The sequence below is a fragment of the Oncorhynchus clarkii genome, chromosome 9 (assembly GCF_045791955.1).
Source record: "Oncorhynchus clarkii lewisi isolate Uvic-CL-2024 chromosome 9, UVic_Ocla_1.0, whole genome shotgun sequence".
NCBI lineage: Eukaryota > Metazoa > Chordata > Actinopteri > Salmoniformes > Salmonidae > Oncorhynchus > Oncorhynchus clarkii.
This window is the reverse complement of record NC_092155.1, coordinates 68277345-68303308: the sequence shown is the minus strand read 5'-3', so window position 1 is coordinate 68303308 and position 25964 is coordinate 68277345. Positions and strand designations below refer to the sequence as shown.

The window sequence follows — 25964 nt, the reverse complement described above, 5'->3', positions numbered from 1 at the left end:
CAGAGATGGCAGAGTAGCACCATCACCACGGAAACGCTAGAGTAGCACATCGTATCATGGAAAAGATTCCCTGCCAACACGCAGGTTAATCTGGGGACAACAGCATGTGCTGTTGGACCTGAAATGATGCTCTTGAGTTCTCTGACTTCTTTGAAGGAATCTTCTGTACTAGTAATGCTTTTTGCCATCATAAGAGCCAAAGGCTTCTAGAATGTCTGTCCTGTTTTAGTAGTCTGGTCCCAGATCTGTTTGTGCTGACTTTTCAACTCCTATGTCATTCCGATCGTCATTGTCACGTGGAGTTGGCAAGACAGCACAAACAGATCTGGGACAAGGCTACCTATTTGGAGGTTGACCTCAGAGAAACAGGTGACTTATATAAATAATGGCACCATGACTCAGCAGCTTTTCTTGGCCACTTCATTTCGGACCCCCTGGTCATGTGTTTATAATTATGGGTTGTGTTTGACTGTGTATTAGAATGTGATTTGTTACACAGTCAAAATCAACTGTGGGGTCTGGGAGGACAGAAAGGGGAGGGGGTGCTAAATGACTAGTGAGACAGAAGGAGAGAGGGTGCTAAATGACTAGTGAGACAGAAGGAGAGAGGGTGCTAAATGACTAGTGAGACAGAAGGAGAGAGGGTGCTAAATGACTAGTGAGACAGAAGGAGAGAGGGTGCTAAATGACTAGTGAGACAGAAGGAGAGAGGGTGCTAAATGACTAGTGAGACAGAAGGAGAGAGGGTGCTAAATGACTAGTGAGACAGAAGGAGAGAGGGTGCTAAATGACTAGTGAGACAGAAGGAGAGAGGGTGCTAAATGACTAGTGAGACAGAAGGCTAAATGACTAGTGAGACAGAAGGAGAGAGGGTGCTAAATTACTAGTGAGACAGAAGGAGAGAGGGTGCTAAATGACTAGTGAGACAGAAGGAGAGAGGGTGCTAAATGACTAGTGAGACAGAAGGAGAGAGGGTGCTAAATGATTAGTGAGACAGGAGAGAGGGTGCTAAATGACTAGTGAGACAGAAGGAGAGAGGGGGCTAAATGACTAGTGAGACAGAAGGAGAGAGGGTGCTAAATGATTAGTGAGACAGGAGAGAGGGTGCTAAATGACTAGTGAGACAGAAGGAGAGAGGGTGCTAAATGACTAGTGAGACAGAAGGAGAGAGGGGGCTAAATGACTAGTGAGACAGAAGGAGAGAGGGTGCTAAATGACTAGTGAGACAGAAGGAGAGAGGGTGCTAAATGACTAGTGAGACAGAAGGAGAGAGGGTGCTAAATGACTAGTGAGACAGAAGGAGAGAGGGTGCTAAATGATTAGTGAGACAGGAGAGAGGGTGCTAAATGACTCGTGAGACAGAAGGAGAGAGGGAGAGAGAGAGGAATATGATGTGAGTGGAGGAGAATAAGACAGGTTACTGTAGCTGTCGGATGACATTTATTGGTATGGAAAGATCACAGCTGATCTCAGTTTAATAGTTTCATCTAACTATCAGGTTTGAAGGTAAGACCCAAATGCAGACTGTGTTGAAGTAACAATGTTTATTACAGCAACAGGGGCAGAAAAACAACAGGTCAAGGCAGTCAGGGGTCGATATTCCAGAGTAGTGGGGCAAAGGTTTAGGACTGCAGGCAGGCTCAGGGTCAGGTCAGGCAGAGTGGTGAGGCAGGCGGGCTCAGAGACAGGACAGGCAGAGTGGTGAGGCAGGCGGGCTCAGAGACAGGACAGGCAGAGTGGTCAGGCAGGCGGGCTCAGAGACAGGACAGGCAGAGTGGTGAGGCAGGCGGGCTCAGAGACAGGACAGGCAGAGTGGTCAGGCAGGCGGGCCCAGAGACAGGACAGGCAGAGTGGTGAGGCAGGCGGGCTCAGAGACAGGACAGGCAGAGTGGTGAGGCAGGCGGGCTCAGAGACAGGACAGGCAGAGTGGTGAGGCAGGCGGGCTCAGAGAGAGGACAGGCAGAGTGGTGAGGCAGGCGGGCTCAGAGACAGGTCAGGCAGAGTGGTGAGGCAGGCGGGCTCAGAGACAGGTCAGGCAGAGTGGTGAGGCAGGCAGGCTCAGAGACAGGACAGACAGAGTGGTGAGGAAGGCGGGCTCAGAGACAGGTCAGGCAGAGTGGTGAGGCAGGCGGACTCAGAGACAGGACAGGCAGAGTGGTGAGGCAGGCGGGCTCAGAGACAGGACAGGCAGAGTGGTGAGGCAGGCGGACTCAGAGACAGGACAGGCAAGGGTCAAAACCAGGAGGGCGAGAAAAGACGGACTGGGAAATGCAGGAGCTGAGACAAAAACACTGGTTGACTTGACAAACCAGACGAACCGGCAACAGACAAACATAAGGGGGTGGGGACAATGGGGAGATGGGCGACACCTGGAGTGGAGTGGAGACAAGCACATGGACAGGTGAAACAGATCAGGGCGTGACACTAATGTAATTTAGTGCTCTTGGTGTGACAGATTGGTTATTAGAGACAGAGGGCACTGTGGAGGGTGTGGCTGTTACTCTCTCTCTCCTCTCTCTTTCTGCTTCAGTCTCTGTCCATCTCCTCTCCTCACCAACCGGAACTTTCCATTCCCTCACTGTCACCAGTCTCACTCTGTCTGTCTCTCCGTCCCTCCCTGGATCAAAAACACTTAGGAATGAAAGAACAGGGGAAAATGTTCAATCTGGTCACGGTGGCATTTGAAAAGGTTATACTGAGTACTGAACACTGTTTACCAGACAATTTCACCATGGGAACACAGAGCAGGTGTCATTAAACAAAGCTGAAAGAATAACATAGACATTGATAAAGACCGAGACCATGAGACATTATTCAGTGTTATATATCCGAACCTCAAGATTGTGTCTGGATGCCTTTCTTCTCCCCACATGTTATTATATCTTTCCTGTGGCTTTGTCCCACCGACACCCAAGCACCAATACCATTTCCACACTACTGGGCCAAATGGAGCCGAGCCAAACTGAGCTGTACTGGGCTGGCCTGCCTACGCATTCCACCATAGCTGCTGGAACCATATTTGAAATGACAATGTGAAAATAACATATCCGAGCCAGCACAGTACAGTGTCGGGGCGCCACAATCATGCAAAATGATTATGGGGGCAGTCTGGCCGCCTGTCTGCTTCACAGGGTGACATTTAGCCTGCAGTCCTTAAGTCACAAAGCGTCCTGCCTTCAGCACAGTCCGACCCTCAGCCCAGTCCAGCCCTCAGCCTAGTCCAGCTCACAGCCCAGTCCAGCCCTCAGCCTAGTCCAGCCTTCAGCCCAGTCCAGCTCACAGCCCAATCCAGCCCTCAGCCCAGTCATACAGTATCAGAACTACTAACTGAAGGGACATGCTGATGTGGCTGCTTTTCATCATCCTAAATATGTTTTCATATGTATTTTGTGTCTTTGACCCACCTCTGGAACCATCGGGTTATGTTGTGATGACGGAAGTACTGGACATTCTGAAGGGGTCGGGTGTTTATTTCTCTTTCTTGTGACTTGCTCTCTATTGACCCCAGAGCTCTGAAAGGAGTAGAGAGCTGAACCCAGAGCTCTAAAGGGAGTAGAGAGCTGAACCCAGAGCTCTAAAAAGAGTAGAGAGCTAACCCAGAGCTCTAATGGGAGTAGAGAGCTGAACCCAGAGCTCTGAAAGGAGTAGAGAGCTGAACCCAGAGCTCTGAAAGGAGTAGAGAGCTGAACCCAGAGCTCTAAAAAGAGTAGATAACTGAACCCAGAGCTCTAAAGGGAGTAGAGAGCTGAACCCAGAGCTCTAAAAAGAGTAGAGAGCTAACCCAGAGCTCTAATGGGAGTAGAGAGCTGGACCCAGAGCTCTGAAAGGAGTAGAGAGCTGAACCCAGAGCTCTGAAAGGAGTAGAGAGCTGAACCCAGAGCTCTAAAAAGAGTAGAGAGCTGAACCCAGAGCTCTAAAGGGAGTAGAGAGCTCAACCCAAAGCTCTAAAGGGGACATGAGAGCTGATCCCAGAGCTCTAAAAGGGACTGTAGAGTTGAACCCAGAGCTCTAAAAGGGACTGGAGAGCTGAACCCAGAGCTCTGAATGGAGTAGAACACTGAACCCAAAGCTCTAAAGGGGACTGGAGAGCTGAACCCAGAGCCCTAAAAGGGACTGGAGAGCTGTACCCAGAGCTCTAAAGGGGACTGGAGAGTTGAACCCAGAGCTCTAAAATGGACTGGAGAGCTGAATCCAGAGCTCTAAAGGGGACTGGAGAGCTGAACCCAGAGCTCTAAAGGGGACTGGAGAGCTGTACCCAGAGCTCTAAATGGGACTGGAGAGCTGAACCCAGAGCTCTAAATAGGACTGGAGAGCTGTACCCAGAGCTCTAAAGGGGACTGGAGAGCTGAACCCAGAGCTCTAAAGGGGACTGGAGAGCTGAACCCAGAGCTCTAAAGGGGACTGGAGAGCTGAACCCAGAGCCTTAAAGGGGACTGGAGAGCTGAACCCAGAGCTCTAAATGGGACTGGAGACCTGAACCCAGAGCCCTAAATGGGACTGGAGAGCTGAACCCAGAGCCCTAAATGGGACTGGAGAGCTGAACCCAGAGCTCTAAAGGGGACTGGAGAGCTGAACCCAGAGCTCTAAATGGGACTGGAGACCTGAACCCAGAGCTCTAAAGGGGACTGGAGAGCTGAACCCAGAGATCTAAATGGGACTGGAGAGCTGAACCCAGAGCTATAAAGGGGACTGGAGAGCTGAACCCAGAGCTATAAAGGGGACTGGAGAGCTGAACCCAGAGCTCTAAAGGGGACTGGAGAGCTGAACCCAGAGCTCTAAAGGGGACTGGAGACCTGAACCCAGAGCCCTAAAGGGGACTGGAGAGCTGAACCCAGAGCCCTAAAAGGGACTGGAGAGCTGAACCCAGAGCTCTAAATGGACTGGAGAGCTGAACCCAGAGCTCTAAAGGGGACTGGAGAGCTGAACCCAGAGCTCTAAAGGGGACTGGAGAGCTGAACCCAGAGCCCTAAAGGGGACTGGAGAGCTGAACCCAGAGCTCTAAATGGGACTGGAGACCTGAACCCAGAGCTCTAAAGGGGACTGGAGAGCTGAACCCAGAGCTCTAAAGGGGACTGGAGAGCTGAACCCAGAGCCTTAAAGGGGACTGGAGAACTGAACCCAGAGCTCTAAATGGGACTGGAGACCTGAACCCAGAGCTCTAAAGGGGACTGGAGAGCTGAACCCAGAGCCCTAAAAGGGACTGGAGAGCTGAACCCAGAGCTCTAAATGGACTGGAGAGCTGAACCCAGAGCTCTAAATGGGACTGGAGAGCTGAACCCAGAGCTCTAAAGGGGACTGGAGAGCTGAACCCAGAGCTCTAAAGGGGACTGGAGAGCTGAACCCAGAGCCCTAAAGGGGACTGGAGAGCTGAACCCAGAGCTCTAAAGGGGACTGGAGAGCTGAACCCAGAGCCCTAAAAGGGACTGGAGAGCTGAACCCAGAGCTCTAAATGGACTGGAGAGCTGAACCCAGAGCTCTAAATGGGACTGGAGAGCTGAACCCAGAGCTCTAAAGGGGACTGGAGAGCTGAACCCAGAGCCCTAAAGGGGACTGGAGAGCTGAACCCAGAGCTCTAAATGGGACTGGAGACCTGAACCCAGAGCTCTAAAGGGGACTGGAGAGCTGAACCCAGAGCTCTAAAGGGGACTGGAGAGCTGAACCCAGCCAAGCTGTACTGATCTGGCCTCGTTATTCATTCACCATAGTTTCTAGAACTATGGGCTCGGCACAATAGTGTTTAAGAGGCCAGTCTGACAATCTCTGTAGCCTACAGCCATGCAGTCACTCAATGAACGAGGCTCTGAGAGACTTCCCAGAGGGAAGGAGAGACAAAACAAGCCTGCCATGATCTAACTGTGAAATAATGATTTTTTCCATCAAAGACTTTCTTGTGACACTGGACCCTCAGCCATTTCCCCGGCCAATAGTGTGTGTGTGTGTGTGTTGTTAGTCTGAGTCAGAGGTGGGACAGAGGCCAGGCGGAGAGAGGAGAGAGGGCACCCTGCAGCATAATGAATAACGCTGAGTGTTCATTAGAACAGAGATGGTTTTCTAAACTCATAAATCACTTAGGATGGCCAGAGAGAAGAGGGCTGGAGGGTTAGGGTACACAGGGGATAAATACCACTCCTGTCTCCTCCTGTAACCACAATACCTGACCACACACATCAACCAGAGGAGAGGAGAGGGCTGGAGGGACACAGTCTCCCTGCCTACCCTGTTACACCAATGCCTGACCATACACACTGGGTACCATACCCCTAGAGCCCCAACACGGCTGGGTGGAGGAGGGCTGGATGGGGCCCCCTTCCTCCCCTATAGCCTACCTAAAGGAACACCTGGACATACACTGAGGATACACCCTACCCCAACACACCCACCTGGTAACTGGCACTGACGTGCGTGGTGGAGAGATCTGAGGTGGCGGCGAGGAGTGTGTATGTACACGGCACACGCATGTTCTATGTGGTGTCATTTTCAGTGCGTGAAGGTAGAAGTTCAGCATGCAGAGCAGCTGGAAGCTCCTCTAATGTAGAACGTCCTATTTGCCTGGGAAACCAGTGGAATTGAAAGCACTCAACAACAGCGTTATCATTTGATACATCGAGAAGAGACAACAGCTTTTTTATTTGGCCGTCTGAATCGAATACAATGCAGTTTATATGCAGAAAGTCGGTAGGCTACCTCTTCAGGGAGAGACCGACATGGATACAGTAACAGAACAATCATCCAATGATCAGGCTCCATACAGTCTGCGTCCGGATTGGCACCATATTCCTTATGTGCACTACTTTTGACTATGGCATCGCTCCGGTCAGAAGCAGTGCACTATGGGAAATGAGACTAGGGGGCGCTGGTCAACAGTAGTGCACTATACAATTAGTGAGAGCAGAGAAGTACTATGACACTTCAAAAGAGAAAACATGTCTGTTGAAGTTACAGTGTTGTCCCCAGACATATATACAGCCATGTGTTCGTACAGCATATCATTATATATATGTCATTGGCTCTGTCCCTGGTTTCAGGCCTGCTTCCTCCAATCCCCATATATAATTGCTATAGTAACACTAGACAATGATAAGGTCATACTGAATACTAAAATACTTCCCCATAATGGCAGGCCAGTGTTTTGCTTTTGGAGTCCTTTACATTAGTGAGTTAAAATTAGCTGAAAATGGTGTTTGCGTGATCTCAGAACCAGCCAGTGTGTTGTAGTTGAAGGGCTTGGGTTGGGTAAGGATGTGGTTGGTCACATGTTAAAAGGAAACATTTTGACTTTGCTTCACCACATACATACTTCAAAGGCATCATCGAAAGTCTATTGTAAACACTTCATTGTTTTAGTTACACACTTTTACTCAGAAAAACAAGTCTGTTTAGATTTTGTGCCAACACTGCATTTCATTTGACACCATATTTTTACTCTCCCTTTCTAGATGAACCACGCCTCTCTCTGCCACCACTGTTAAACGGGGGGCCTCTCATGGCCCCGCCTGGGCCCCTACCCCCCCTGCCTCCCCTCTCCACCCACGACTCCCCCCTTGCCTCCTCCGTGTATCCCATGCTGACCACCCCCACCCTCACGCCTTCTCCCATTCTCCCCTCATCCTCTGACTACCCCGTGGGTTTAAACACCACCATCCCTGAGCAGAGTGGTGTTCCAGTGGCCCCTGTGGCTCCCGGGACCCCAGCCGGCCCAGAGACAGAGGAGGACAAGGTCAAGAAGCTCCTCTACTGCTCACTGTGCAAAGTGTCCGTCAACTCCCTCTCACAGCTGGAGGCTCACAACAAAGGTACATAGCTTAGAGTATGGGTGTATGGTATGGTGGCCCTCTCAGGTCACTAATCTAGGAGAGGACACTTAGTAGTCATCTGAATAGTTAGTACTTAAAGGGCTGGTTCACTATTTTTTAACCAATTCTCAATTTTTTTAATGTAAATGTCATGTTATAGAAAGGTCCAGATACTTTTTTTTCAATTTCACATGGTTTTGAGAAACCTACCCCACCCGCCATAGACTTTCTCATTGCTCGTTCTGCAGTATGAGGGCCACGGAAAACATGAACAAAGGCTCCAATAACACCTAAATAAGTCATTTTAGAAACTGCAAATCTCTCAGTATGGTGATGCAGGTCTTTAGATGTTGTACACCTTGATACAAATGATATACACTACCGTTCAGAAGTTTTGGGTCACTTAGAAATGTCCTTGTTTTTGAAAGAAAAGCTCATTTTTTGTCCATTAAAATAACATCAAATTGATCAGCAATACAGTGTAGACATTGTTAATGTTGTAAATGACTATTGTAGCTGGAAACGGCTGATTTTTTCTGGAATATCTACACAGGCGGACAGAGGCCCATTATCAGCAACCATCTCTCCTGTGTTCCAATGGCACGTTGTATTAGCTAATCCAAGTTTATCATTTTAAAAGGCTAGAAGCCGGGAGAGCCTGCAGAGTTCTGTAGAGTTCTGTCTTACTATCCAGGTCTGTGCCCAAACAAATTCAGCTTCTACTTTAAAAAAATCCACCTTTCCAGAAACAAGTCTCTCACCATTGCTGCTTGCTATAGACCACCTTCTGCTCTCCCAGCTGTGCCCTGTACACCATATGTGAATTGATTGCCCCCCATCTATCTTCAGAGCTCGTGCTGCTAGGTGAACTAAACTGGGACACGCTTAACACCTCGGCCATCCTACAATCTAAGCTTGATGCCCTCAATCTCCTCAATCTCACACAAATTATCAATGAACCTACCAGGTACAACCCCAAATCTGTAAACAGAGGCGCCCTCATAGATATCATCCTAACCAACCTGCCCTCCAAATACACCTCTGCTGTTTTCAACCAGGATCTCAGCGATCACTACCTCATTGCCTGCGTCCGTAATGGGTCTGCGGTCAAACGACCACCCCTCATCACTGTCAAACGCTCCCGAAAACAAGGTATCCTGTAAGGATATTGACCTCATTCCATCAGTAGAAGATTCCTGGTTATTCTTTAAAAGTGCTTTCCTCACAATCTTAAATAAGCATGCCCCATTCAAAAAATGTAGACCCGGGAACAGATATAGCCCTTGGTTCACTCCAGACCTCACTGCCCTTGACCAGCAAAAAAACATCCTGTGGCTTTCTGCATTAGCATCGATTAGCATCGAATAGCCCCTGTGATATGTAGGAAACACTGCCACCACCGATAAATCCATGATAATTGAGAATTTAAAAAAGCTTTTTTTTTTACGGCTGTCCATGCTTTCCACCTGGCTACCACTACCCCTGTCAACAGCCCTACACCCCCCAAAGCAACTTGCGCAAGCCTTCCCCATTTCTCGTTCACCCAAATCCAGTTAGCTGATTTTGTGAAAGAGCTGCAAAATCTGGACCCCTACAAACCAGCCGGGCTAGACAATCTGGACCCTCTCTTTCTAAAATTATACGCCAAAATTATTGCAACCCCTATTACTAGCCTGTTCAACCTCTCTTTCATATCATCTGAAATCCCCAAAGATTGGAAAGCTACCGCAGTCATCCCCCTCTTCAAAGGGGGAGACACTAGACCCAAACTGCTACAGACCTACATCTATCCTATCCTGCCTTTCTAAGGTTTTTGAAAGCCAAGTTAACAAACAGATCACCGACCATTTCAAATCCCTCCATACCTTCTCCGCTATACAATCTGGTTTCCCAGCTGGTCATGGGTGCACCTCAGCCACGCTCAAGGTCCTAAACGATATCATAACCGCCATCGATAAGAGACAATACTGTGCAGCTGTATTCATCAACCTTGGTCAAGGATTTTGACTCTCATCACATTCTTATCGGCAGACTCAACAGCCTTGGTTTCTCAAATGATTGCCTCGCCTGGTTCACCAACTGCTTCTCAGACAGAGTTCAGTGTGTCAAATCAGAGGGTCTGTTGTCCGGACCTCTGGCAGTCTCTATGGGGGTGCCACAGGGCTCAATTCTCGGGCCGACTCTTTTCTCTGTATACATCATTGAGGTCGCGCTTGCTGCTGGTGATTCTCTGATCCACCTCTACGGAGACGACACCATTTTGTGTTAACTAACCTCCAGATGAGCTTCAATGCCATATACCTCTCCTTCCGTGGCCTCCAACTGCTCTTAAACGCAAGTAAAACTAAATGCATGCACTTCAACCGATCGCTGCCCACACCTATCCATCCAGCATCACTACTCTGGACGGTTCTGACTTATGTGGACAACTACAAATACCTAGGTGTCTGATTAGACTGTAAACTCTCCTTCCAGACTCACATTAAGCACCTCCAATCCAAAATTAAATCTAGAATCGGCTTCCTATTTCGCAACAAAGCATCCTACCGATCCTTGACTTCAGTGATGTCATTTACAAAATAGCCTCCAACACTCTACTCAGCAAATTGGTGCTAACCGTTTTGTCACCAAAGCCCCATTTACTACCCACCACTGTGACCTGTATGCTCTCGTTGGCTGGCCCTCGCTTCATATTTGTCGCCAAACACACTGGCTCCAGGTCATCTATCAGTCTTTGCTAGGTAAAGCCCCGCCTTATCTCAGCTCACTGGTCACCATAGTAGCACCCACACGTAGCACGCGCTCCAGCAGGTATATCTCACTGGTCACCCCCAAAGCCAATTCCTTCTTTGGCCGCCTTTCCTTCCAGTTCTCTGTTGCCAATGACTGGAACGAATTGCAAAAATCACTGAAGCTGGAGACTCATATCTCCCTCACTATAACTTTAAGCACCAGCTGTCAGAGCAGCTCACAGATCACTGCACATGTACATAGCCGATCTGTAAATAGCCCATCCAACTACCTCATCCCCCATACGGTTATTTATTTGATTTATTTTGCTCCTTTGCACCCCAGTATCTCTACTTGCACACTCATCTTCTGCACATCTATCACTCCAGTGTTTAATTGCTATAATGTAATTATTTCGCCACTATGGCCTATTTATTGCCTTACCGCCCTTATTTTACCTCATTTGCACACACTGTATGGACACTGTACATACACTGTATAGACCTTTTCTATTGTGTTATTGACTGCATGTTTGTTTATTCCATGTGTAACTCTGTGTTGTTGTTTATGTCGCACTGCTTTGCTTTATCTTGGCCAGGTCGCAGTTGTAAATGAGAACTTGTTCTCAACTAGCTTACCTGGTTAAATAAAGGTGAAATAAAATAGTTTTAAAAACTATTTTGGGTGTGCTTCCACATGACTGGTTTTAGAACTCCTAAATGTCCCAAAGATGCCAGTCAAATCCATTAGGCTCAACCCACCTAACCTTTTAGTCTGTGGCTTGGGGAAGCTGTTCATTTCCCCTTAATTCGCTCTGTGTTCTGGTTCATGTCACACATACACACACACACACACACACCAGTCCCTGTATTACACCTCACCCTTACCACACCACAGCAGTAAGGCAGTGCTGTTAGGGGAATGGGAATGGCCTTGGACTGCCAGACAGACAGACATGATGATAGATAAACATGAAAAGCTTCTTAATGTATAACTAAGTGTCGATCAATGGACACATAATCAGTGACATCATTACAGTAACCTTTGGAAGGATTTTTGTGATGGCTGTTTGATTGAGCCCTAGGGACAGGACACACAGAGATTAGGGACAGGACACACAGAGATTAGGGACAGGACACACAGCAATTAGATGTTTGATTGAGCCACAGGGACAGGACACACAGCAATTAGATGTTTGATTGAGCCCTAGGGACAGGACACACAGAGATTAGGGACAGAGGTTAGATGTTTTATTGAGCCCAAGGGACAGGACACACAGCAATTAGATGTTTGATTGAGCCCTAGGGACAGGACACAGAGCAATTAGATGTTTGGTTGAGCCCTAAGGACAGGACACACAGCAATTAGCAATTAGATGTTTGGTTGAGCCCTAGGGAGAGGAATCACTGAGATTAGATGTTTTATTGAGCCCTAGGGACAGGACACACAGAGATTAGATGTTTTATTGAGCCCTAGGGAGAGGACACACCGAGATTAGATGTTTTATTGAGCACTAGGGAGAGGACACACAGCAATTAGATGTTTTATTGAGCCCTAGGGAGAGGACACACAGAGATTATATGTTTTATTGAGCCCTAGGGACAGGACACACAGAGATTAGATGTTTTATTGAGACCTAGGGAGAGGACACACAGAGATTAGATGTTTTTTTGAGCCCCAGGGAGAGAACACACAGCAATTAGATGTTTTATTGAGCCCTAGGGAGAGGACACACAGAGATGATATGTTTGGTTGAGCCCCAGGGAGAGGACACACAGAGATTATATGTTTTATTGAGCCCTAGGTAGAGGACACACAGAGATGATATGTTTTATTGAGCCCTAGGGAGAGGACACACAGAGATTATATGTTTTATTGAGCCCTAGGGAGAGGACACACAGAGATTAGATGTTTTATTGAGCCCTAGGGACAGGACACACAGAGATTAGATGTTTTATTGAGACCTAGGGAGAGGACACACAGAGATTAGATGTTTTTTTGAGCCCCAGGGAGAGAACACACAGCAATTAGATGTTTTATTGAGCCCTGGGGAGAGGACACACAGAGATGATATGTTTGGTTGAGCCCCAGGGAGAGGACACACAGAGATTATATGTTTTATTGAGCCCTAGGTAGAGGACACACAGAGATGATATGTTTTATTGAGCCCTAGGGAGAGGACACACAGAGATTATATGTTTTATTGAGCCCTAGGGAGAGGACACACAGAGATCAGATGTTTGGTTGAGCCCTAGGGAGAGGACACACAGAGATTATATGTTTTATTGAGCCCTAGGGAGAGGACACACAGAGATTAGATGTTTTATTGAGCCCTAGGGAGAGGACACACAGATAGTATATGTTTTATTGAGCCCTAGGGAGAGGACAGACATATATTATATGTTTTATTGAGCCCTAGGGAGAGGACACACAGAGATTATATGTTTTATTGAGCCCTAGGGAGAGGACACAGAGATTAGATGTTTTATTGAGCCCTAGGGAGAGGACACACCGAGATTAGATGTTTTATTGAGCCCTAGGGAGAGGACACACAGCAATTAGATGTTTTATTGAGCCCTAGGGAGAGGACACACAGAGATTATATGTTTTATTGAGCCCTAGGGACAGGACACACAGAGATTAGATGTTTCATTGAGACCTAGGGAGAGGACACACAGAGATTAGATGTTTTATTGAGCCCTAGGGACAGGACACACAGAGATTAGATGTTTTATTGAGCCCTAGGTAGAGAACACACAGCAATTAGATGTTTTATTGAGCCCTAGGGAGAGGACACACAGAGATGATATGTTTGGTTGAGCCCCAGGGAGAGGACACACAGAGATTGTATGTTTTATTGAGCCCTAGGGAGAGGACACACCGAGATTAGATGTTTTATTGAGCCCTATGGAGAGGACACACAGCAATTAGATGTTTTATTGAGCCCTAGGGAGAGGACACACAGAGATTAGATGTTTTATTGAGCCCTAGGGACAGGACACACAGAGATTAGATGTTTTATTGAGCACTAGGGAGAGGACACACAGCAATTAGATGTTTTATTGAGCCCTAGGGAGAGGACACACAGAGATTAGATGTTTTATTGAGCCCTAGGGACAGGACACACAGAGATTAGATGTTTTATTGAGACCTAGGGAGAGGACACACAGAGATTAGATGTTTTTTTGAGCCCCAGGGAGAGAACACACAGCAATTAGATGTTTTATTAAGCCCTAGGGAGAGGACACACAGAGATGATATGTTTGGTTGAGCCCCAGGGAGAGGACACACAGAGATGATATGTTTGGTTGAGCCCCAGGGAGAGGACACACAGAGATTGTATGTTTTATTGAGCCCTAGGGAGAGGACACACAGATATGATATGTTTTATTGAGCCCTAGTGAGAGGACACACAGAGATTATATGTTTTATTGAGCACTAGGGAGAGGACACACAGAGATTATATGTTTTATTGAGCCCTAGGGAGAGGACACAGAGATTAGATGTTTTATTGAGCCCTAGGGAGAGGACACACCGAGATTAGATGTTTTATTGAGCCCTAGGGACAGGACACACAGAGATTAGATGTTTTATTGAGACCTAGGGAGAGGACACACAGAGATTAGATGTTTTATTGAGCCCTAGGGAGAGGACACACAGATATTATATGTTTTATTGAGCCCCAGGGAGAGAACACACAGCAATTAGATGTTTATTGAGCCCTAGGGAGAGGACACACAGAGATGATATGTTTGGTTGAGCCCCAGGGAGAGGACACACAGAGATTATATGTTTTATTGAGCCCTAGGGAGAGGACACACAGAGATTATATGTTTTATTGAGCCCTAGGGAGAGGACACACAGAGATTATATGTTTTATTGAGCCCTAGGGAGAGGACACACAGAGATCAGATGTTTGGTTGAGCCCTAGGGAGAGGACACACAGAGATTATATGTTTTATTGAGCCCTAGGGAGAGGACACACAGAGATTATATGTTTTATTGAGCCCTAGGGAGAGGACACACAGATATTATATGTTTTATTGAGCCCTAGGGAGAGGACACACAGATATTATATGTTTTATTGAGCCCTAGGGAGAGGACACACAGATATTATATGTTTTATTGAGCCCTAGGGAGAGGACACAGAGATTAGATGTTTTATTGAGCCCTAGGGAGAGGACACACCGAGATTAGATGTTTTATTGAGCCCTAGGGAGAGGACACACAGCAATTAGATGTTTTATTGAGCCCTAGGGAGAGGACACACAGAGATTAGATGTTTCATTGAGACCTAGGGAGAGGACACACAGAGATTTGATGTTTTATTGAGCCCTAGGGACAGGACACACAGAGATTAGATGTTTTATTGAGCCCTAGGTAGAGAACACACAGCAATTAGATGTTTTATTGAGCCCTAGGGAGAGGACACACAGAGATGATATGTTTGGTTGAGCCCCAGGGAGAGGACACACAGAGATTGTATGTTTTATTGAGCCCTAGGGAGAGGACACACAGAGATGATATGTTTTATTGAGCCCTAGGGAGAGGACACACAGAGATTATATGTTTTATTGAGCCCTAGGGAGAGGACACACAGATATTATATGTTTTATTGAGCCCTAGGGAGAGGACACACAGAGATTATATGTTTTATTGAGCCCTAGGGAGAGGACACACAGAGTTTAGATGTTTTATTGAGCCCTAGGGAGAGGACACACAGGAATTAGATGTTTTATTGAGCCCTAGGGAGAGGACACACAGAGATTAGATGTTTTATTGAGCCCTAGGGACAGGACACACAGAGATTAGATGTTTTATTGAGACCTAGGGAGAGGACACACAGAGATTAGATGTTTTATTGAGCCCTAGGGACAGGACACACAGAGATTAGATGTTTTATTGAGCCCTAGGGAGAGAACACACAGCAATTAGATGTTTTATTGAGCCCTAGGGAGAGGACACACATAGATGATATGTTTTATTGAGCCCTAGGGACACGACACAGAGATAAAGGAATACAATCAGACTCCTTGTTGATTGCACTCTCTTCTGTTCTTACAGTACAAACACTAATTAATTCTGTACATCCATACAAAAACACACAAAAATAATTTACGCTACACAGACAGATATAAAACAAAAAGAGATCAACAGAGACATTCACGCATCTGTGACATCTACTGTGCCTGCAGTTCAATCTGAGAAGATTAACAGTCCAAATCAACTCACAATCTGGAAGCAATATCTCTCATTCCCAAAACAAGAATTTGAAAAATAAAAGCATATGTTGTACAAACAGACAGACAAACAGAGACATGCACAGTGTGACTAGCAGTGCTATGAACAAAAAAAGAGGTTGAGAAGTAAGGTTGTGGATGGGTGTGTATTGAACCGTAATCATACGTTTACAAAACAGTTCCTCGCCGTGTATTGTCTCTTTTCATGTTTGGAGACATCTCCTGTCTGTTTGTGTAGTGTTTCATTGTAACTGTGAGTCAAGCAGCTCGGCACGCAGGACGAGAAAACCCAGACAGGGTTCATCTATTGTCTGCACAGAATAGAACAAAGACCGCAAAAAACTCCAACTCCACATTATTGGCCACAAGTGAAATCAGTCATTCCAGACCTCCCTCCTCCTCCTTCTTCTTTATCCCCCTCCTCCCCCACCTCCCCCTCCTCCCCCTCCTCCTCCATGTTCTCCTGCTGTAACCTATTACTCACTGCTCAAAGATCAGGGATTTGGGAGAACAAGTCAAAGTAAATGCCAAACTTTGGCACCCTATTCCCTATAGAATGCACTAATTTTGACCAGTGCTCTGTTGAAAAGCAGAGCACCATACAGGAAATAGGGTGCTATTTGGGACGTAAACAAACTCTCGGTCAGACCAAGTGCAAAATGGCGTGATTGAGGTTCTGGGATCGGGGGAGTAGTGGGGACACGGACGGTAGGACATGACTAGAATTTTTCATCCAAGGACAAAACATGAAATTAGTTATAAAGGAACAATTTTGGTAGCAGGACATCTGTGTGTAATGCTGGAAATAAGAATCATATTTTTAGACTGAGCACACTGCCCTTTTTCTAACACACTAGTTAGAAAGGAACTATTTTGGCACAACAACGTGTATGCTGTCAGTCAATCTAATGCACACAACTTGAACAAGGAATGACACTCATATTTCAGCACGAGAGAGAGCACAGAAAACAGACAGCTCTTTCACTCTTTGAAGGCTAGAAGTTCTTGAGTTTGAATGCACCTTTGTATTGTGATGTCATGACTAATAACCTCTAGATTCAACACATTAATACTACCTTCTGAACGTAATGACCTCGTCATTCAGAGGACCAGCATTAAGAAGACCAGAACTAACATCGTCAGGGCTGTCTGAGTGTGTAATGCAAACCATTTGAACAAGAGAGTAACACTCATATTCGACCACGAGGCAGCTCACAGAACATACTGCACGGTACAACCATACTTCCATTCTTTGAAGACCAAAAGCAGTTGACCTATGCACCGAGTTGACTTCAATATTACAGATGTCATCTAGATGTTGGCACATGACCTCTCAGAAAAGCTAACCCTATCCCAGAACATTCAACTGGCTACCCTAAAAGAACAGAGAGAGATAGACGTCTTTCAGTTCTATGCCAATGTCAACTCTAACAGTGGAGACCTCCATGTACGGTTACAGCCATAACGCCACTACTGTAGCCTACAGCGTTACCACATCACCGTGGCCCTCTAGTGGTTCATATTAATACTACACCTCCCCTCCTAGTCCCATTCCACTCCAGGTAAAGTTTCCCCTAAGACTAGATCTAGGATCAGCTTCCCCTTCCCCAATCCTTACCTTAACCATTAGCGGGGGAAAGGACTAACTGACTCAATATCAGCATATAACTTCACCCTACACCATCAGATTTCACTAACTGTACATGTGCTTTGTGTACTCTACTCTGCTGCCTACCAGTGCTGAGTTAGAGGAAAGTTCAGATCACAGGAGGCTGCTGAGGGGAGGACGATTCATAGTAATGGCCATAACAGAGCTAATGGAATGGAATCAAACCCATGGAAACCATGTTTGATGTATTTGATACCATTCAGCTCCAGCCATTACCACGAGCCCGTCCTCTCCAATTAAGGTGCCACCAACCTCCTGTGGTTTAGATGGCGGTACAGTACAGAGACTTCTCTAGCCGCTAGTTAATACTCTAACAGCTAGTTAACACATCCTAATGGGGTTATGGGGTTATAGAACAGTTCAATGAGCTGTGGCTGATAGATGGGGATATAGAACAGTTCAGTGAGCTGTGGCTGATAGATGGGGTTATAGAACAGTTCAATGAGCTGTGGCTGATAGATGGGGTTATAGAACAGTTCAATGAGCTGTGGCTGATAGATGGGGTTATAGAACAGTTCAATGAGCTGTGGCTGATAGATGGGGATATAGAACAGTTCAATGAGCTGTGGCTGATAGATGGGGTTATAGAACAGTTCAATGAGCTGTGGCTGATAGATGGGGTTATAGAACAGTTCAATGAGCTGTGGCTGATAGATGGGGTTATAGAACAGTTCAATGAGCTGTGGCTGATAGATGGGGTTATAGAACAGTTCAATGAGCTGTGGCTGATAGATGGGGTTATAGAACATTTCAATGAGCTGTGGCTGATAGATGGGGTTATAGAACAGTTCAATGAGCTGTGGCTGATAGATGGGGTTATAGAACAGTTCAATGAGCTGTGGCTGATAGATGGGGTTATAGAACATTTCAATGAGCTGTGGCTGATAGATGGGGTTATAGAACAGTTCAATGAGCTGTGGCTGATAGATGGGGTTATAGAACAGTTCAATGAGCTGTGGCTGATAGATGGGGTTATAGAACATTTCAATGAGCTGTGGCTGATAGATGGGGTTATAGAACAGTTCAATGAGCTGTGGCTGATAGATGGGGTTATAGAACAGTTCAATGAGCTGTGGCTGATAGATGGGGATATAGAACAGTTCAATGAGCTGTGGCTGATAGATAGGGTTATAGAACAGTTCAATGAGCTGTGGCTGATAGATGGGGTTATAGAACAGTTCAATGAGCTGTGGCTGATAGATGGGGTTATAGAACAGTTCAATGAGCTGTGGCTGATAGATGGGGTTATAGAACAGTTCAATGAGCTGTAGCTGATAGATGGGGTTATAGAACAGTTCAATGAGCTGTGGCTGATAGATGGGGTTATAGAACAGTTCAATGAGTGTGGCTGATAGATGGGGTTATAGAACAGTTCAATGAGCTGTGGCAGATAGATGGGGTTATAGAACAGTTCAATGAGCTGTGGCTGATAGATGGGGTTATAGAACAGTTCAATGAGCTGTGGCTGATAGATGGGGTTATAGAACAGTTCAATGAGCTGTGGCTGATAGATGGGGTTATAGAACAGTTCAATGAGCTGTGGCTGATAGATGGGGTTATAGAACAGTTCAATGAGCTGTGGCTGATAGATGGGGTTATAGAACAGTTCAATGAGCTGTGGCTGATAGATGGGGTTATAGAACAGTTCAATGAGCTGTGGCTGATAGATGGGGTTATAGAACAGTTCAGCATGGTGTATACACTTATGTTAGTTTTTGGGGTGATGTCATCCTGGACTAAAGACTGATGCTTTGTGTGTGTGTGTGTGTGTGTGTGTGTGTGTGTGTGTGTGTGTGTGTGTGTGTGTGTGTGTGTGTGTGTGTGTGTGTGTGTGTGTGTGAATGAAGGATTGAATGCATTTTTACTTTGTGTCTTGACCCATGCCCCACGGGATAGTTAGACACCATTTTCTTTAAGTCAATGAAAGAAAACTTGTGTGTGTAGGTACCAAACACAAAACTATCCTGGAGGCTCGCAGTGGGCTGGGTCCTATCAAGGCGTACCCTCGGCTGGGCCCCAAACCCCCGGGGGAGCTGGGAGGGGGTCCACTGGACCCCAACACTGAGGAACGCACCTTCCACTGTGAGATCTGCAACGTGAGGGTCAACTCTGAACTGCAACTCAAACAGGTGAGGAAGATGGTGTGTGCGTGCGTGCATGTGCATGCGTGTGTGTGTGTGGGATTTGCAACATGCGGGTCAACCCTGAACTGCAACTCAAAGAGGTGAGAGAGGCGGGGACCACATACAGAAGACCCCTTTATCCAGATTACTTCTCATTTTCACACTAGGTCCCTAAAGACTCCTAGAGGTGATGTCTCATTTTCACACTAGGCCCCTAAAGACTCCTAGAGGTGACTTCACATTTTCACACTAGGCCCCTAAAGACCCCTAGAGGTGATGTCCTATTTTTACACTAGGCACCTAAAGACCCCTAGAGGTGACTACTAATTTTCACACTAGGCCCCTAAAGACCCCTAGAGGTGACTTCTCATTTTTACTCTAGGCCCCTAAAGACCCCTAGAGGTGATGTCTAATTTTTACACTAGGCCCCTAAAGACCCCTAGAGGTGATGTCTCATTTTTACACTAGGCCCCTAAAGACCCCTAGAGGTGATGTCTCATTTTTACACTAGGCCCTTAAAGACCCCTAGAGGTGATGTCTCATTTTTACACTAGGCCCCTAAAGACCCCTAGAGGTGACTTCTCATTTTCACACTAGGCCCCTAAAGACCCCTAGAGGTGATGTCTCATTTTCACACTAGGCCCCTAAAGACCCCTAGAGGTGACTACTCATTTTCACACTAGGCCCCTAAAGACCCCTAGAGGTGACTTCTCATTTTCACACTATGCCCCTAAAGACCCCTAGAGGTGATGTCTCGTTTTTACACTAGGCCCCTAAAGACCCCAAGAGGTGATGTCTCATTTTCACACTAGGCCCCTAAAGACCCCTAGAGGTGACTACTAATTTTCACACTAGGCCCCTAAAGACCCCTAGAGGTGATGTCTCATTTTTACACTAGGCCCCTAAAGACCCCTAGAGGTGATGTCTCATTTTCACACTAGGCCCCTAAAGACCCCTAAAGGTGATGTCTCATTTTCACACTAGGCCCCTAAAGACCCCTAGAGGTGATGTCTCATTTTCACACTAGGCCCCTAAAGACCCCTAGAGGTGACTACTAATTTTCACACTAGGCCCCTAAAGACCAACTAGAGGTGACTACTCATTTTCACACTAGGCCCCTAAAGACCCCTAGACGTGACTTCTCATTTTCACACTAGGCCCCTAAAGACCCCTAGAGGTGATGTCTCATTTTTACACTAGGCCCCTAAAGACCCCTAGAGGTGACTTCTCATTTTCACACTAGGCCCCTAAAGACCCCTAGAGGTGACTTCTCATTTTCACACTATGCCCCTAAAGACCCCTAGAGGTGATGTCTCATTTTCACACTAGGCCCCTAAAGACCCCTAGAGGTGACTACTCATTTTCACACTAGGCCCCTAAAGACCCCTAGAGGTGACTACTCATTTTCACACTAGGCCCCTAAAGACCCCTAGAGTTGACTACTCATTTTCACACTAGGCCCCTAAAGACCCCTAGAGGTGACTACTCATTTTCACACTAGGCCCCTAAAGACCCCTAGAGGTGACTACTATTCCAAATTGACCGCCAGCACGTACTCCTTATGTACTAACTGAGAAGATTGGATCAGTGAAATAATTATGGTGCAACCGCAGTCGCCATATGACTGTGTCGGTCCTGGATCGTCTGGCTGCTGTCTAACCCTTTATATCGCTCTCCCTCCCTGCAGCACATATCTAGTCGAAGGCACCGGGACGGAGTGGCAGGGAAACCTAACCCTCTTCTCAGCCGACACAAGAAGCACAGGGTAGCTGACCTCACGGTAACCTTTCACTTCTGATCACTTACCTGACCTCTACTGGGCCAAGGCTAGTTTAACTAATGATTATCCCTTGCCAGGGCTAGATCAAATTCACTAGTTTATCCACTGATAGTGAGGAGGTTGTTTTCTGAGTAATCAGTAGGTGCATTACTAATGCCCTGAAGTTCCATTTTGGAATGTGCTGGACATACAGTCTAATCAGAAGCCTCTGTGTTAAGACAGATTAAATAGTTTCAAACTGAAATGGTATTCTATATTTGTTTTGCGCTACATGTGTTCAGCGTCTGCCACTAAACCCCCTCTCTCCCTCTCTCCCTCTCTCCCTCTCTCCTTCCCTCCCTCTCTCCCTCTCTCCCTCTCTCCCTCCCTCCCTCTCTCCCTCTCTCCCTCTCTCCCTCCCTCCCTCTCTCCCTCCCCCCTCTCTCCCTCTCTCCCTCTCTCCCTCCCTCAGTCCTCTCTGAACTTCTCTAAGGATCTCTCCAAATGTTTGGGGGCAGGGCTCTTGCCCAGTCCCCTGGCTGTTGCTGCGGCGATGGCTGCAGCCGCTTCCTCGAACCACCAATTGGCTCAGCTTCGTGCTGCAGCAGCGTCTTCGGCCCAGCACCACCCGCATCACCACCCGCATCACCACCACCACCACCACCTATTACAGGGCCCACCTCTCAGCCATGCCATCTTAAGACCCGCCCCCGGGCCCATGCGCACCTCCCACGTGCCAATCCTCTTCTCTCCTTACTGACTCCACCTCCTCCACCTCGGCCAGTCAGGAGCAGGCACTACAAAAGCACACTGTGAATAAATAAATGTATAGGGTAAACAAACAAACCATCGGTAAACAAAGAAACATGTAGATGAGAAGAAATTAAAGGGAAGAGAGCACCTGAAAGAAGGAGATGGAGTCCCTCGTTTTCCCTTTTCCCTGAGCTAAAACTCTCCTTCCATCTCAGAGGCTTGTGACTGTGAGTGATAGACTGATGGAGAGAGAAGGAGAGAGAGGGCAATAGGAAGAGAGATACTCAGTATGCATTGGATGGACTGCAGTATGCTTGTTCATCTCTCACCTCTCTCTCCCCACACACTGTGAGATCCATCACACTGATGGCTCTTATAAAACACACACACACACGCACGCACGCACGCACGCACGCACGCACGCACACACACACACACACACACACACACACACACACACACACACACACACACACACACACACACACACACACACCTCCCTCTATTGCAACTAACTTTCAGTACAGTATGTGATGGGTATACATACTCTTTCCTCATCATTCTGGTCTTAAGTGTTCTTACTGTACTATGCACCTCCAAACCAAGATAATAATGTCACTGCAGTATGTCAGAGAGAATAAGGTTACTACAGTGTGTCAGAGAGAATAATGTAACTGCAGTATGTCAGTTCAGAGAGAATAATGTCACTGCAGTATGGCAGTTCAGAGAGAATAATGTTACTGCAGTATGTCAGAGAGAATAATGTTACTGCAATATGTCAGCACAGAGAGAATAATGTTACTGCAGTATGTCAGCACAGAGAGAATAATGTCACTGCAGTATATCAGTTCAGAGAGAATGATGTCACTGCAGTATGTCAGTTCAGAGAGAATAATGTCAGTGCAGTATGTCAGTTCAGAGAGAATAATGTCAGTGCAGTATGTCAGTTCAGAGAGAATAATGTCACTGCAGTATGTCAGTTCAGAGAGAATAATGTCACTGCAGTATGTCAGCACAGAGAGAATAATGTCACTGCAGTATGTCAGTTCAGAGAGAATAATGTCACTGCAGTATGTCAGCACAGAGAGAATAATGTCACTGCAGTATGTCAGTTCAGAGAGAATAATGTTACTGCAGTATGTCAGCACAGAGAGAATAATGTCACTGCAGTATGTCAGTTCAGAGAGAATAATGTCACTGCAGTATGTCAGCACAGAGAGAATAATGTCACTGCAGTATGTCAGTTCAGAGAGAATAATGTTACTGCATTATGTCAGTTCAGAGAGAATAATGTCACTGCAGTATGTCAGCACAGAGAGAATAATGTCACTGCAGTATGTCAGAGAGAATAATGTCACTGCAGTATGTCAGAGAGAATAATGTCACTGCAGTATGTCAGCACAGAGAGAATAATGTTACTGCAGTATGTCAGAGAGAATAATGTCACTGCAGTATGTCAGTTCAGAGAGAATGTCACTGCAGTATGTCAGTTCAGAGAGAATGTCACTGCAGTAGGTCAGTACAGAGAGAATAATGTTACTGCAGTATGTCAGTTCAGAGAGAATAATGTCATTGCAGTATGTCAGCACAGAGAGAATAATGTCACTGCAGTATGTCAGAGAGAATGTCACTGCAGTATGTCAGAGAGAATGTCACTGCAGTATGTCAGAGAGAATAAGGTTACTGCAGTATGTCAGCACAGAGAGAATAATGTCACTGCAGTATGTCAGAGAGAATAAGGTCACTGCAGTATGTCAGTTCAGAGAGAATACTGTCACAGCAGTATGTCAGAGAGAATAATGTCACTGCAGTATGTCAGTTCAGAGAGAATAAGGTCACTGCAGTATGTCAGTTCAGAGAGAATAATGTTACTGCAGTATTTCAGCACAGAGAGAATAATGTCACTGCAGTATGTCAGTACAGAGATAATAATGTTACTGCAGTATGTCAGTTCAGAGAGAATAATGTCACTGCAGTATATCAGTTCAGAGAGAATAATGTCACTGCAGTATGTCAGCACAGAGAGAATAATGTCACTGCAGTATGTCAGTTCAGAGAGAATAATGTCACTGCAGTATGTCAGCACAGAGAGAATAATGTCACTGCAGTATGTCAGTTCAGAGAGAATAATGTCACTACAGTATGTCAGCACAGAGAGAATAATGTCACTGCAGTATGTCAGCACAGAGAGAATAATGTCACTGCAGTATGTCAGTTCAGAGAGAATAATGTCACTACAGTATGTCAGCACAGAGAGAATAATGTCACTGCAGTATGTCAGAGAGAATAATGTTACTGCAGTATGTCAGAGAGAATACGGTTACTGCAGTATGTCAGAGAGAATAATGTTACTGCAGTATGTCAGCACAGAGAGAATAATGTCACTACAGTATGTCAGTTCAGAGAGAATAATGTCGCTGCAGTATGTCAGAGGTCTTTGCTATAATAATAAATGTGTCTAGTCATGTATAACTGTGGCAATACTACACATTACTGTAAATTCCTCTTCCTGCTCTTGGGGGCACAATCAAAGTGAGAAAGCAACATTGTTCCTCATTGGTGGTGACCCCTAGGTTCTCTTCCAATTGGCCCTGGCCCTGGGTGCTTCTCCAATTGGTTAAAGGTGACCCTAGGTCCTTCTCCCATTGGTGGCCCTATATGTCCTTGTTAGATTATTACTGTGGGTGACAACAGGCAGTCTCTTCCCGATGTGTGAAGCGTGGAGGTCAGGGAGAGGAGAAAATGACTGCAGGGTACTGTGCCCTCCTGTCGTTCCTGTGGCAGTGCTAGGTGAGAGGAGGGCCAGCGCAGATCAGTAGAGACATTAACCCTAATTCACTGTGTAGGAGGCCGAGACATGCTGTTGTTTGAAAATAGACTAACAACAAAGATGTCTGCATTGGAAATGTGTCAACCTCTATAGGGATAACAGCTAACCTCTATAGGGATCACATCTAACCTCTATAGGGATCACAGCTAACCTCTATAGGGATCACAGCTAACCTCTATAGGGATCACATCTAACCTCTATACGGATCACATCTAACCTCTATAGGGATCACATCTAACCTCTATAGGGATCACATCTAACCTTTATAGGGATCACAGCTAACCCTCAGCACAGGGTAGAGGAGGATGTGTCAACCTCTGTAGGGATTACAGCTAACCCTCAGCACAGGGTAGAGGAGGATGTGTCAACCTCTATAGACATTACAGCTAACCCTCAGCACAGGGTAGAGGAGGATGTGTCAACCTCTATAGACATTACAGCTAACCCTCAGCACAGGGTAGAGGAGGATGTGTCAACCTCTATAGGGATCACAGCTAACCCTCAGCACAGGGTAGAGGAGGATGTGTCAACCTCTATAGGGATTACAGCTTATCCTCAGCACAGGGTAGAGGAGGATGTGTCAACCTCTATAGGGATTACAGCTAACCCTCAGCACAGGGTAGAGGAGGATGTGTCAACCTCTATAGGGATTACTGCTTATCCTCAGCACAGGGTAGAGGAGGATGTGTCAACCTCTATAGGGATTACAGCTTATCCTCAGCACAGGGTAGAGGAGGATGTGTCAACCTCTATAGGGATTACAGCTAACCCTCAGCACAGGGTAGGAGAGAGAATAAACAGAGGAGGAGATGCAGCAGAGGTAGAGAGAGAGAAAACACTGAAGTGACAACCACCCAGTAGTTCCAGCATAGCAAGGTCACACATACTGTTTTTAGGGCGGAAAAACCCTGCCCAGCACCTTGTTTATTTTGGATTCCCCCCTTCCTGTTTTAAAACAGAAAGCCATGCAATGCATATTATTTTACCATGACTGATCAATAATGTTGTTAGTTTGGTTTCCTGGTTGGTTAATTTTCATAGTTACACAATTATACAAGAAGTAACTA

At 46.3% G+C, this 25964-nt stretch overlaps 1 protein-coding gene across 1 annotated transcript in view; it reads left to right on the top strand.

The window, feature by feature from the left end:
* The window catches only part of LOC139416854 (zinc finger protein 385A-like), a 153835-nt gene extending 131115 nt beyond the window's left edge, over nucleotides 1-22720 (top strand). The window contains exons 5-8 of the mRNA XM_071165990.1: nucleotides 7437-7793; nucleotides 19377-19561; nucleotides 21243-21335; nucleotides 21787-22720. Of these exons, the coding sequence (XP_071022091.1) occupies nucleotides 7437-7793; nucleotides 19377-19561; nucleotides 21243-21335; nucleotides 21787-22074 (923 nt within the window). The 3' untranslated portion in view covers nucleotides 22075-22720. The remainder of the gene's footprint in view (nucleotides 1-7436; nucleotides 7794-19376; nucleotides 19562-21242; nucleotides 21336-21786) is intronic.
* The last annotated feature ends 3244 nt before the right edge of the window (nucleotides 22721-25964 follow it).